We start from the raw sequence: 13,369 nt of genomic DNA on the forward strand, positions 1-13,369 counted from the left end.
TCTATTTATCCACTTTCATAATTTAATCATTTGATTTTGCCACTTGTCATTATGATTAATTATTTTCCTACCTATATTGCCGTATACCACATTTAACATTTATATCACAATTACTTTAACTATAAAAGTTATCTTAAAATACCCGGGTATTACCCGGGTGCTTAAGCTAGTAAAAAAATTATACCCGGATGTTTAAGCTAGTAAAAAGATAAAACTGACGTGATAAGCATAAGAATAGGGATGTATTCTAAAAAAAATTGGTGGAAATTGGAGCCCCGGTACAATTGTGGGGCGAAAGATCCGAATCCAACTTCAGCAACAAAAGACTCAACCTCCCTCCTCTTCTGACCGCAAAACCCTAGTAAAAATTTCAAAATGCAAACTATCTGTTATACTACCCCTCGTTTGGCCCTACTTATCAACCGGAAAACCTTCAAACTCCGAGCATTTTCATCCGATTCTTCCAATCAGTCTCGCGGCGGTCTCCCGAGGTTCTACTCCGACACCCTCCCTCCTTCCAAGGCAATCCACATCTCTCTCTCTCTCTCTCTCTATATATATATATATATAAATTGGAATTGAAGTGTTAATAGGTTGATAAAAATACAGGGATCAGGTGTTCGTGTGCAAGGAGATGAATTTTGGCATATGACTAAAGTTCTTAGGTTGAATTTACATGACAGGTATCTATACTTCACATTATATATACATATATATATATTATGTGTGTGTATATATTGGCCTTTATATATGAAGTTCTTACAGTATATTTGTTGTTACTAAATGATATTATTGTGTAGAAATAGCCAAAAATGTAGAATGTCGGTTATTGTTTAGGCTAGTTAGAATAATAGATAGTAAGTATAGTGATTGGAATGAGATTTCGGCTTGTTTCCATGCTTTCTACCTGGTGTTGCCCGTAAGTGATTATGCATTTTGAAATGTCGTGGTTTCACCTTTGATGGTTGATTTTTCACATATTCGTTGATTTTGGTTGCTGCCTGTTAATTAATGTAGTGCTAATTTGTAGGGTCGTTGTAGGTTTTTATGTTACTGTGAGTTTGTAAGTCTCCCTTGTAATTCTAGTATTTTCATAAGTTTATGTTCGGTTTCGATAGGATTGTCGTTTATCGTTGTAATTTCTAAAATCTTTTCACTTTCTTATATATATATATATATATATATATAATTGCTTTCCCAAAAAAATAATAGTCAAATGGAGAGAATGTTTTAAAATTTGACAAGGATGGTCTAAACTCAAAATGAGAGAGATTTTGCTTGTTTTAGGTATCATTTTAGTGTTTTTATGATTGGTTAATGCTTTGTGTTTGTTGTTCTTATGCATAAATTTATATGTCAACATACAAAGGGATATTTGTAAACGTGCTATAAGAGGCTTGATGAATAATGGCGAGGGTTTCTCAAACGTGAACTTTAGATGTCATATGTGGCTTTATACTCTATGTTTATATCTTTTGGAACAATGGATTCACATGATCTTTTATTTTATTAAGTACCGTTCATATTAAAAGGTTAATCTCCTGTTACTTAAATCGTGTTTTAAGAATCCAATATTGTAGATATGTAGTAAATGATAAAATAGACGAATAATTGATTAATATCCTTTTGGTTGTAAAGTGGCAAAATGGTGTGGTTGGAGCAACTCGTGTCCTAAATATATCCTCATTGCATATAGATAAAATTGGCATTATCGTCACGTGTTGATTAAGCATTGGGACTCATTGGAAAATTTCTTGACAACACTAATTCTTTATTGTAGCCTGAAACATCTCCATTTGATCTATCCTCCTTGGTGTTCTTTTAGTTGTAATTAATAAACAACGGAGAATTAGTCGTTGTAATACTTCAAGAAGTCTAGTAACTTAATCTATCAGTGTAGAACAGATATGGAGAAGTTAACCCCTGTTTTTCTATGCATGTAGCTGATGATGTATCTCAATGCACATGGGTGATTTTCTACAACCCTTTTTTTTCAACAGCATTGGACACAAATCTCATTGTTTCTCTATTTTATATGATTTATCCTATTGTCATTAAATTTCACGTGGTGACACGAGAGATATCTTCTCAAGATATTACAGTAGCATTAGAGTATAGATGCCAATGGATGTGGACACAAAAATTTGTATTGTATGTGGAAGTCAGGTGCCATGTAGTCAGAAGTAATACGAGCTCCAACATCAATATTAAGTATTCCATCGCTATTGTTTATAATGTCCAAAAATATATAATGCTGGCATTACACTATTTGGAAATAAGTTGAGTGATAGTAGTACACCTGCGCTCTAACAACGGCTGTTGTAAATACTTCCTGGTGTTCTATTTTCAATGCATACTGTTATGGTCCCACCAATCCATTTATTCCACTAACACAAAACTGCAACCCTTGGTACGACCTATTTTGTTACATTGAGTGCACTTGATGGTGCTGTCATCCTGTGGGAGTTGCTTTTAGAATGTGATTGTGCATTTGTACCCTTTAGTTTTTTGCATGGTATTGCCTAAGGCGTTTAATCCAAGTCTTCTTCAATGTGGTATGATATAGTTTCTACTTTCTAGATGTCAATTGGATCTTGGGTGGATTTATATTGTTTTATAACCTTTTTTTTTTATGAATTTGGTTGTCTTTCTTTTTACAGATTATGTCTAAATCTTAAGAAAATTCATGTGATTGTTTTGTAGCCTAAATTCCTAAAACATATGTAGATTGACAATATTTTGTCTGGTTCTACATCTTCGACAACTTATGGAAATACATTCATGTGGGTGTTTTGTTTGTATATTAGTAAAATTTGTGCACAGATTGTTCAATATGGGACTAATAAAGGACACAAGTCCACAACTAATCTTATGTATGCAAATGGAGAATTTCAACTCTATGATGATTGATGACGTAGGTGAACATCTATGTGATTATGTTGTGAAAAAATATTTGTCATCAGTCAATCTGAAGTTGTGTTGTGTTTGGTGATTGTTTAAAATGTCTTAATCTTTGGGCATCGGAAGTTTTTTTTATTAAAATTAAATAGTATTACTTGACAATTGATACGTAATGACTTAATGATATTGAGAAAAAAAGAATAACAAAATGAAGACCGTTTAAGTTATTTTTTTTCTATGTAAATAAGTTTCTTTTCCTCTCTTATATATCTTCTGTATTATACAAATCTTGGAGCCCACATAGGGAAACGACAAGGGGGGGGGGGTATGCGAGCTGGCGACGGCTCATGGCGGTGATAGTCCGTCGAAGATACCGTTTTGTTGGTTGCTGATTTTTGGCCGGTGATTGATTAGAGTGCTAAGAGAGCAAAATTATTGTTGTGTTTCGTCTTCAATTTTCGAATTATTCATTAGGAAATCCTTTCTTATGCAATATGGACCCAATCTGTACAACCATTGGGCACATCCAAGTTAATGGATGTAATTTCCATGGTTCAGAGCTTAATAAAATGTAATTGTAATTTCCATGGTTTAGAGCTTAATAAAATAACCTAGTTGCAGCCGATGGACTAGGCCCCTCACTAGGGCCGAATCACGTTAAATCTCGTGTGTCGTTTACTATTTTCTTGATTTATCTTCTTATTTAATTGCTTCCGTTGTGCTTAGCTAAGGTGTTCCTAACAAGTGGTATGAGAGCTAGGGCTGTTTTGATTCGGTTTTGTCTCTCTTGTTCGCCGTTTCCTCTCACAGCCGTTCACAGCCACCGCTGCTGTAGCACCTGCACGATTAGGGTTTTTTCTACCCTTGTTTGCTGCTGTTTGTTGCTGTCTGCCGCTGATTTGCAGCCCTTTGCTGATATCGAGCGTATTCGGAGGTTTGAATTTGGACGGGATTTTGTAACAGTGGGAGCACGAGGAGTGTGTTGACATATGTTGAAATCGATGTTGAGTTTTGAAGACCAGGGTTCCGAATGAAATCTCTCCTGTGATGCTACCGCTAGTGGAGATTCATGTTGTTCCTCTTAAGTCTCTGGAGCCGGTATTCCAAATCAGTAGGAGCCGGTTGAGATTGAGGACGAGTCATTGGTAGATGAAAAGGGCTGCTGCAACTAGGTACACTTGGGATGCATGGATTGAAGTTTGGTTTGTTCTTGGGAGCAAACCTGTGAAGACTTCTGTTCCCATCTGTTTTTATTGAAATCTTAGCTTGTTCATGGAGAACGGAAGACTTTGGAAACTTCTGTTTTGAAGTTTTAGTTTGTTCTTAAAACTGAAAGCTGGATTTCGGTTATCTGAAGATTACTGGAGTTACTGGACGACGTGGATATTGTTTGCTTAAATGGCGGGCTGAAATTTATTGCAAGGCCTTCAAGTGGGAGATCGTTGGGTTTGTGAAGGCCTTACGGGCCTGCTGGCTGTGTTTATTGATTAGGAAGCCCAAATTGGTTTCCGTGTTCTACAAGCAAGAAACCCTAGCTGTCCTCCTATATATACCCTTCATATGTAATTGTAATTTCCATGGTTCAGAGCTTAATAAAATAACCTAGTTGCAGCCGGTGGACTAGGCCCCCCACTAGGGCCGAACCACGTTAAATCTCGTGTGTCGTTTACTATTTTCTTGATTTATCTTCTTATTTAATTGCTTCCGCTGTGCTTAGCTAAGGTGTTCCTAACACTTACTCCTTGGTAGGCTGTGGGAATATTCGGGGTTTTTATACATCTTTACAATTTTCAAGCTAGCAACTTGTGGATGGAAGAGTTTTCAACAACTAATATAGTCGAGGAGGTTTCTTATAGAACGGTTTTATTAAGTGTGTTATTGCTGGCACTAGGTGATTGTAATGTTGGTACTTTGTGCAAGTGCTTGGCAGTAAAGTATATTGAGAAAAGAGGTGTGGTGTAGGGCATAGCCGCATAAGGCATGGTTGAATACTTTGCAATAGAGACACTCATAGCATGTTAATCACTCTAAAATAGTAAAATGAGATGCTTTTTTAAGAAGTCTTATCGTCTAAACAGCCAACTATAATACTTAAATGAGTGTGTATCTGTGTATATGAAGTAGAATACTAGAATTTAAGCTTCACTTCTTAAGAGTGGTTTCTTTGCTATGTGTCAGGAGTGGGGATGTTTCATAATATTACTTTTCTCGTTGAGTTTCAGTTGACAATTCATTCATTATCTTACTTTTCTACTTTCATTTTATGAGAGACAGTCTGTAAGAAATTGATGTTGGAACTTCTAATCATGTCTGTCTGTAATTAAATGTACAAAGAGAGATAAAATATGTGCAAAGTTCACAGAACAATGTTTCTGTTCCCTGTTTTGACGTTTTGTTAGATTCTTGAATATTGGGACTTCAATTATCTTTCATTGCACTTTATTTATCTGTGTTTTCTTTATAAAATTCTGAACCTTGCAAGGATAGAGCTCTTTAATGGAAAAGGAGGTCTTGTTGAAGGTTGCATAGAACGGATTGACCGAGCTGGAGCAGATGTAGTTGCACTTGAGAATCCAAAATTAGTACCCACGACTTCGACCCAATGGCATGTGTTTGCTGCTTTTGGTGGGTTTTGTGGACAGTGAATACAATGATGTTTGATCTGTTTTTAATTAGATGTGGCAAAATGGGCGGTCGGGCGGGCGAGCTGAACAAATATGCTTGCAAAGAAAATCTTGTTATCATCATAATAATACAACATTCTGAATAAATTTAATATAGTAGGTTGTATGCTTTTAAATTACACTATGGGTGACCTTCAACCAGCCTGGCACAATTTCTTTATAGATTTTTTTTTATTTTACACACCTCACCTGTTAGAAATAAAATATAACCCGAAGCATACGTTTGTAAGTAAATGGGATGAAGTCGCCACCTCTGGTTTTGCTGCTCTGGTTTTGCTGCTCTTGTATGTGACATATAAGTAACGCTTTTGTAGGTACTTTGAAGGGTGGTCGATCTGATTGGCTTGTTGAGAAATGCACAGTATGTCTAAGAACATGTGTCTTATTCTGTTAGAACTTTCATTTTGCTATTGCAACAAGCTGATAAAAAGGCTTTATTATCTTAGGAGCTTGGAGCAAGCAGTGTAACGCCGCTGTTGACTGAGCGCTCTCCTTCAATTTCTGAGAACAGAGTGGATAGATTGCAACGAGTCATATTGGCTGCAGCTAAACAATGCTAAGTGTCACCTTTTATATACCCTTACACCTAACTAAATTGCTCTTTTAGCAAGTCGGATTTGGATCAGATTTTCATATGATCTGATCTGACATTGGCCCAAATAAATTGAACATGGTTTGACCCATTAATTAATGGACCGTGACTTGAACCATGACCGAGTTAATCTAAATAGATAGAGTATGACCCATATTGACCTAAGCTCAGAAATCAACACATTCTTGCAAAATATGAAGATTTAACACAAGTCTTGTTTAAAAAATGTGCTGATAACAGGCATACTACAATTAGTTGTCAAAAGATAATACTCATATTTCTAACTTGTCAATCAAACCGCTTATATGTTCGAACTTAGCCATGGTTGTTATAACTACATATCTTAAATATTAAAATTGAAGAAAAATGAATAAGTAGACCAAGTTTGATCAATCTATCCGTTTGTTTTATTTATTGAATCATAAATGATCAGACAGATCTACTGGATGGGTATAACAAAACTGCCTAGATTTGGAGTAGAATGTGCATAACCAGCTTATTCTTAGTGTTCATACATCTTAGCTCATTATATTGAATTGCTAATTCTAACTGTAGGTCAAAGGCTGCATGAATTAACTTTGAACCCTCCTTTAAAAGTTGGTGGCCTCTTACCCATCGTAAGTCAGTTGTATCAATGGTTTTTTTCTCTTTTGTTTGGACGGGCTCGGACGTCTAAGAGTCTGTATTTGTTAAAACTCAAACTAAAGTAGTAAAGTTTCACCAATTTCGGTTTCCTTTTCTGGGTATAGGATTATCTAAAGTCTGGAATTGTTTAAAATGTTCTTAATTGCTTATTATGATTTTTGAGTTTATGACACTCATGTTTCACTTTCTCATTCCCTTAGGTTTCACAGTCAAAACTATCCTTTATAGCTGCAGCAGAGGCTACACCAGTTTTGAATGCGTTGCCCCTGTCTGAAAAACAGTCTGTTGGCTCACTTATTATTGGACCGGAAGGCGGTCAGTCTCTCTTCTGATTTGCACACAATAGTATTCATACAAAGGAATGATTTTTAAAACGATAATTTTAGATACAGTTGGGGTCGAATTAACCAATTTTATTAGATTCTGATAGCAATAAGTTGTATTTCAAAGTTAAGAGAAACTCCTGTTTCTGTGTGCCCGTATACCATTGTGAATGGTTGGTTAATGCTTTGCTTCATAACTTCCTCTATCTTTAGCTTGCAACTTTATATTGCCAGTGAGAGTTTGTTATGGTTTTAAGCGACAATTAAGCTAACATTTATCAGTACTATATTCCAGACTTCACAGAAACGGAGGTAAAGTCGATGCTAGAAGCAGGAGCGACATCAGTTGGTCTCGGACCACATCGTCTTCGAGTTGAAACTGCAACAGTTGCTCTTCTGGCGACAGCAATGTTATGGTCCGACTCTTGGAAACTAACTGATCCTTGATATGCTTCTAAGTAAGCCTTCATCATCCCATCAACAAAACATCCTTAAGTAAACCTAAATCTGCTCTATTAAGATCTAACAGTTGCAGGTGGAGTGGTTTTTAGTTTTCACGAAGAACGGGGAAATTTCATCTGATGTTGAGCAAGTCGCTGGTAAATTGTTACCAAGTGCATATCCTGCTCAGAAATTCTGAATCTGTCAATGAACCCATGCGAGTACATTTTCAAGCTCTTGTCTCAACAATCAACATAAGTACCGTATTTGGGAACAAGGAACAGTGCTACATTCATTCCAACTATTCAACATTCTATGCCGATGGTTCCTTTTTATAGGCAGTAAAATTTCGAACACAGTAAATTCCTTTGCTTTTATAGTCATGCTTTAGGGAAGTAAAATCACAAGATTTGTTTTATAAAAGAATGTGGAGCCAGAATAATGAAGTCAATTATGATACTGATAGCAGTTTTATTGACCAAATCTCTTTGTAGTGTAGACGTCTGTTTGACTTTTGGGGCAATATCTTTTCTAGGTTGAGCACGAATTTACTATCCAAACCGAAACTGGTTTCCCATTTATGCAAATTCAGTTTGTCAGAAGTCAAGTCGCCAGTCTAACTTGGCAGCTTCTGTTCAAATCGGCAATTAAACACGATATAAAACTTGTATCTATCTTCATTTTCAGATATAAGTCAATGTTTAAATATAGGAAATGATCTTTACACAACACAATTTTATCATACACAACAATATATGCATTAAAAGGTTGTACAGTACAAATGTCTGATGCATCAAAGTATCAAGTTTTTTTCTTCTTTCTGGCCGTCCATTTCGAGTCGTTCTTTTTTTATAGGTCGTCCAAATTTGTATCTTGTTTTATTTCTACCAGTTTTGGTCAAAATTGTGTTGAAACTTTGTATAATGACAAAGATGCGTCCTTTTAAAATCTTGATCATGTTATATAAATTGTCATATACGTGGCAAGTCTTTCCCATCAGATCGTTACATTTGGTTTTATGACTTCCATATTGCGACTTTTATCTCTTTGACAATAAAAATATAGGACCTTTCTTTTGGGTTGGTATAAGAAAATTCAAAACAATAGTAACCATCATCAAAGGGCAATTTAAGGCAAATCAAATGAAATTTAGAAAAAAACTATAAGGGTCAACTGAGATGCTGTAGGACATTGTTGGCCGATATACAATTTTATATAGTTGTTCGAAGTATATTATTTCAATATTTTTGCTCATTCAACTATCAATTAGTCAGTCAAAGGGAAATTTAACTGAAACCGGTTACGTATAAACCTTGTGTCATGATATAAAAAGGCTCTTAGTTCTTTATTTGGGTTCGTTATTTGTCGCCGAAAGGCAACTTTTTCACGATACGCCATCATTGAAGTTCGAGTAAGTAGAGGTGAATGACGTACACAAAATATTGAGTATGGCTCATTGGTCTCGTTTGAGATCAAACTTGTTTTAAAATAGTACCGAACCCACACCAAACTTGTGCCATAAACAAAACAGAAACAACCAGTTCGTAAAAAGTTTTAATTGTTCGTTTTCAATCCAGTTCAGCTTTTGATTGTTACAAACTTCAAAAAGTATGCTACTATATAATTGCTGAGTTCAAAGTTAAAGTTGACCTTAAAGATCATGTAATTAGAATTAGAACTTTTTTAGTTATGTAAAATTACAATGCTATTTATGTAGCCCGTCTCTCAAGTAGTCAAGTTTTCTTTTTTTGCATAATATATGCTTGTAGACCATTAGACATGTAGCATATATGTATTTTTGACGCATTTATATGATATACACGAAAATGAATAATTAGATCACCATCCTTTCCAAATTGCATCGTTTAACAAAGCTCCAATGAAAGCAATAGATAAGAACAAAAAAGATTACTATGTTTGTACGAAATTAATTTTAATTTGACCAACGTTTATCGACATGAATAATCAAATGTTTGCAAATCATTATTAATGACGTAGCTTGGCTAAAGTTCGACAATGATTAACACCTTTTTTTTTCTTTCCCAATATAAAATTGAACCATCATAGAAAATTAGACATTGTTGGTCATTTACGCTATTTACTTCTTTTTTTTTTTTTTCAAACGTTACTTTCATTAGTAGCTCTATGTCACCTAAGAATTACTCCGTGATACTATTAGAAGTACGGCCAAAAATAAAGAAATCTATTCATACTATAAAATAAATCCACCATATGTGTTAAAGTGGAAGTATTAAAATCACTACAATAAATTCTACGTATTTACCCCTAACAAACAAACTTTTAAGCGTGATTTTTACATACATATATAACATTTTATATGACATTATCGACAACCAACATATTTAATTAACATATTACGATGTTCTTTATCCGTTCTTATTTAAATATACAAGTTTGACTTGTGTACTCTTTTTTACTTTCAACTTTGATCATATTTATTTTTATTTGTGTTATACAATACTTTGTGTAAAATATATACATTGATTGAATTTTAAATATACTTTTCATTGATATGGTTTTTATTAAATATTACGTAATACTCCATATAAACAGATTTACTTACGATCAAATTAAAAAAAGTTTTACCCTTTTACCCAATAAAATTAAAAAAGTAAGACTCTAACAAATCAAATTTAAAAGTATTTATCATCGCCACAATATGCCTATACTATATCAGTGTTAGACAAACAAATAAATAAAAACTAGTCGGTATTACGTAATCATAAAGTAAATGAAATGTTAGGTAGGTGCGAAACTGACTCCATATAAATAGTGGCAAGAAACCACATAAAACTGAGCTTCTTCGATCTACTGTTAAATTAACGTTGTTCAACTCTCCTCTTTTTTCGCCTCTCTCTCTCTCAATAACTATGTTCCACTAAATTATACCGACATCATATATCATATATCAACTAGCTAGCAAATCAATCAATCAATCAATTAAGCTAGCTAGCTAGGAGATTTACATATATAATGACGAACCAGTTGGAGAATTTAATCGAATCGATAAAATCGAAAGTCAAGGCATTGAAAAGGAAGAAAACAAATAAGAAGAAGCCGGTGTATATGAAGATGGACAAAACAAACAGTGTGAGAGTTCAGATACGTAGTAATAATGCACGTAAACTTATTGATAAAACTCTTCAAGCGGCTGATCATCCTGGCAAGCGTTCCATTCCTTGATTAATTAATTATTAGACTAATAATCATTCATCTTTTTTCCTTTTGTTTTATTATCCTTCTTTTAATTTTGATTACAATTAATTTGTATGTATACTTTGGGTATTATTATTGTACGTTTCTACTTACTTTGTATTAATTCAAATCTCTCTCTCTCTCTCTTATATTAAAGATTTGTAATTAAGAAAATTGACCCTAGCTTCCAAGTAACGATTTCAAACAATAATAAGAAATGTTTTTGTTTCAACGGTTATATGTTTTCTAATCCTAATCATAAATTATTTGAAATATTTCTGAATTTACCAATCCCAAAAATTGAATTCTGATCTTCTCTTCAATGATAAGTAGTACATGGGTTTGAAAATGCATATATGGTTCAATGGAAATGGTGATATGAATTAGGAAATCTAGACATCTAGTAGTGTTAGATTTCTAGTATCAGTTTTTATAAAAGTTATCATTTATCAATATTGTGCCATAAAAAGAATTTTGTCTATTAATTAATGTAAAGATAATCTTAATACTAGCTATATGTTTCTGTCTTGTGTTTAATCATTTACTTTCCTTTTTTATGATTAATTTTGTCCAAATAAAATTTACAAGATTATATCATCATTCAAAATAAAAATATATTTTAACAGTTTGAAGTAGTTTAACGCCTACTTTATTTGCTAATTAAAGGGGAAAGGACCACATATATATTTACGGGTTTGCTAAATACAGCTCTTATGGCTGTGTTTAAGGTGCATAAATTGTTTGTACATTTACCATGAAAATCAGGGGGCGAGTTTTTAATATGGAAGGTACAAGTTTTTTTATGTACGTTAAATACAACACTTAAGGTTGTATTTAACATTTCCCTTTATTTATTAATTAACAAGAAAAAAAAAGAATTTAAAATGTTTATTCATTATCAGAAATATGTACGTGTTTACTTTTTCTCATTTATTTTAAGACTTCTTGTTATATGTGGTCATCGATTTCAAACCGTCATTGTATTCTTCCCTTTAGTCTAAAATATTATTATTATTATTATTATCATTATTATTATTATTTAATCAATGTTGCTGTTAACAGCTTAAATAAATAAACACATATGAGAATACGTTGTGATTGATTATATTAAACCTCCTTCCATCTCTTTCATACAGTCAATAAATATTCTAGAAATGAAATACTTTATCAGAAAGATATATTTTTAAAAGTATAATATATTTGTTTTGAGATTGAGAAATTGACAGGATTTTAAATTACTAAATATTAAAAGATCCCAATTTTGATAATACTATAGAAGTCATGTGGCTTTTTTAGAACTGTGTTATACCCTTTTTGTGCCTTTTTGCTAAGATCAAGTGTAGCTTTTGGTGAAGTGTTAACCTTTAGTTAGTAAACTAGTGATATCTTTTGTTTTCTTTATTTGGTTTTGTGGTATTTGGTTGACTTTTTGGATATTATAAACAAAATTTGTGCAATAAGCAAAGTTATTTGGTGAAGCTTGTGGCCATTTAGCATTTATAATTATATACACACGAGTGAAACATGATCATATATATTTAGTAATTTCTTTCATTTTACAAAGATTTTTCCTGACTTGGTCAAAATAAGGCGACTTTCAAGTATTAACACATGCATGTTCTAAGAAATATCTATAACTCTATAGTCTATATAACACTTTTAACGATAAAGCAACTTTTTAGTTTTAATTGCTTCAACAACTTACTACAGAATAGCTTTGGTTATGCATAAATTTATGTATGCATGGCATGCCATAAGTCCATAAGTTGGTTTTTGTAAGATAATCATGATTATCTTTATGATTTTTTTTTTCTTTGTCAACCACTCAACCTAAGCCAAATCGAAACATTATTAATGGAATTTCATATTTATTGTTCTATTGTGAGATTTTTGATAACTAAGTGATGATATATATAAAAAAGGTTATTTGAGATTGATACGTCCCACGGTGTATTAATATACCAAAGTATATAGTACACAGGATAGTTGTAAAGGGGGTGGATACAATTATTTTTGAACTTTACAAACTTTTAAATAAAGTTTTAAAAATTCTGATTCAAATATAAAGAAAGTAAAGAACAAGAATTAATAAAACAGTAAAGCAAAAAATGAACATTCTAGAACACAGATTGTGGTTTTCAAATGTAATCCTTTATTAAGAAATAATATTTACAAAGAATTACAGGGTTGTTGCGGAATAAAGACAACCTACAGATATCTAAACAACCCTATGAAATGACAAACAACAATCAATAAGTTCTAGCTCAAGAGAATCAGCCCAAGCTGATCTCTTATATACTAAGTTGTGTGTAAGAGCAGAGAAACTCATGCGAAGAATGATTCTCAGGAATGCCACACATATGCATAAAATGAATGAGTCTTTTATAGGTGAAAGCCCTCATTCTCTTGGTATCCAATTCTACCACGTATTCTTCTTTCACTGGACGATGAAAAGAATAATTAATCGTGCCTTCATCGTACTTGTGGCCCCCCACGTACAGCTGCACATTTGTCATCGTCCAATAAGAGTATGGACATGCATATGTATATCTAACCACCAACCTGGA

General features: G+C 33.2%; 2 protein-coding genes across 5 annotated transcripts; both read left to right on the forward strand.

The window, feature by feature from the left end:
* The first annotated feature begins 307 nt into the window (after positions 1–307).
* Positions 308–8,069, forward strand: LOC122599489 (ribosomal RNA small subunit methyltransferase E). Of its 4 annotated transcripts, none has more exons than XM_043772011.1 (9): positions 308–522; positions 610–683; positions 5,384–5,526; positions 5,900–5,946; positions 6,032–6,140; positions 6,733–6,794; positions 7,023–7,137; positions 7,441–7,603; positions 7,697–8,069. In XM_043772011.1, the coding sequence occupies exons 1-8, from the start codon at positions 376–378 to the stop codon at positions 7,590–7,592; spliced, it is 849 nt and encodes a 282-aa protein (XP_043627946.1). In that variant the 5' UTR covers positions 308–375; the 3' UTR covers positions 7,593–7,603; positions 7,697–8,069. The 4 variants fall into 4 exon arrangements, with proteins under 4 accessions (XP_043627946.1, XP_043627945.1, XP_043627944.1 ...); XM_043772010.1 differs by having other exon boundaries at positions 309–522; positions 7,675–8,069; XM_043772009.1 differs by having other exon boundaries at positions 319–522; positions 7,681–8,069.
* Positions 8,070–10,409: 2,340 nt separating this feature from the next.
* Positions 10,410–10,926, forward strand: LOC122602240. The gene has a single exon (XM_043774951.1). The coding sequence runs from the start codon at positions 10,581–10,583 to the stop codon at positions 10,788–10,790; it is 210 nt and encodes a 69-aa protein (XP_043630886.1). The 5' UTR covers positions 10,410–10,580; the 3' UTR covers positions 10,791–10,926.
* The last annotated feature ends 2,443 nt before the right edge of the window (positions 10,927–13,369 follow it).

This window comes from Erigeron canadensis, chromosome 5 (genome assembly GCF_010389155.1).
Source record: "Erigeron canadensis isolate Cc75 chromosome 5, C_canadensis_v1, whole genome shotgun sequence".
Lineage (NCBI taxonomy): Eukaryota > Viridiplantae > Streptophyta > Magnoliopsida > Asterales > Asteraceae > Erigeron > Erigeron canadensis.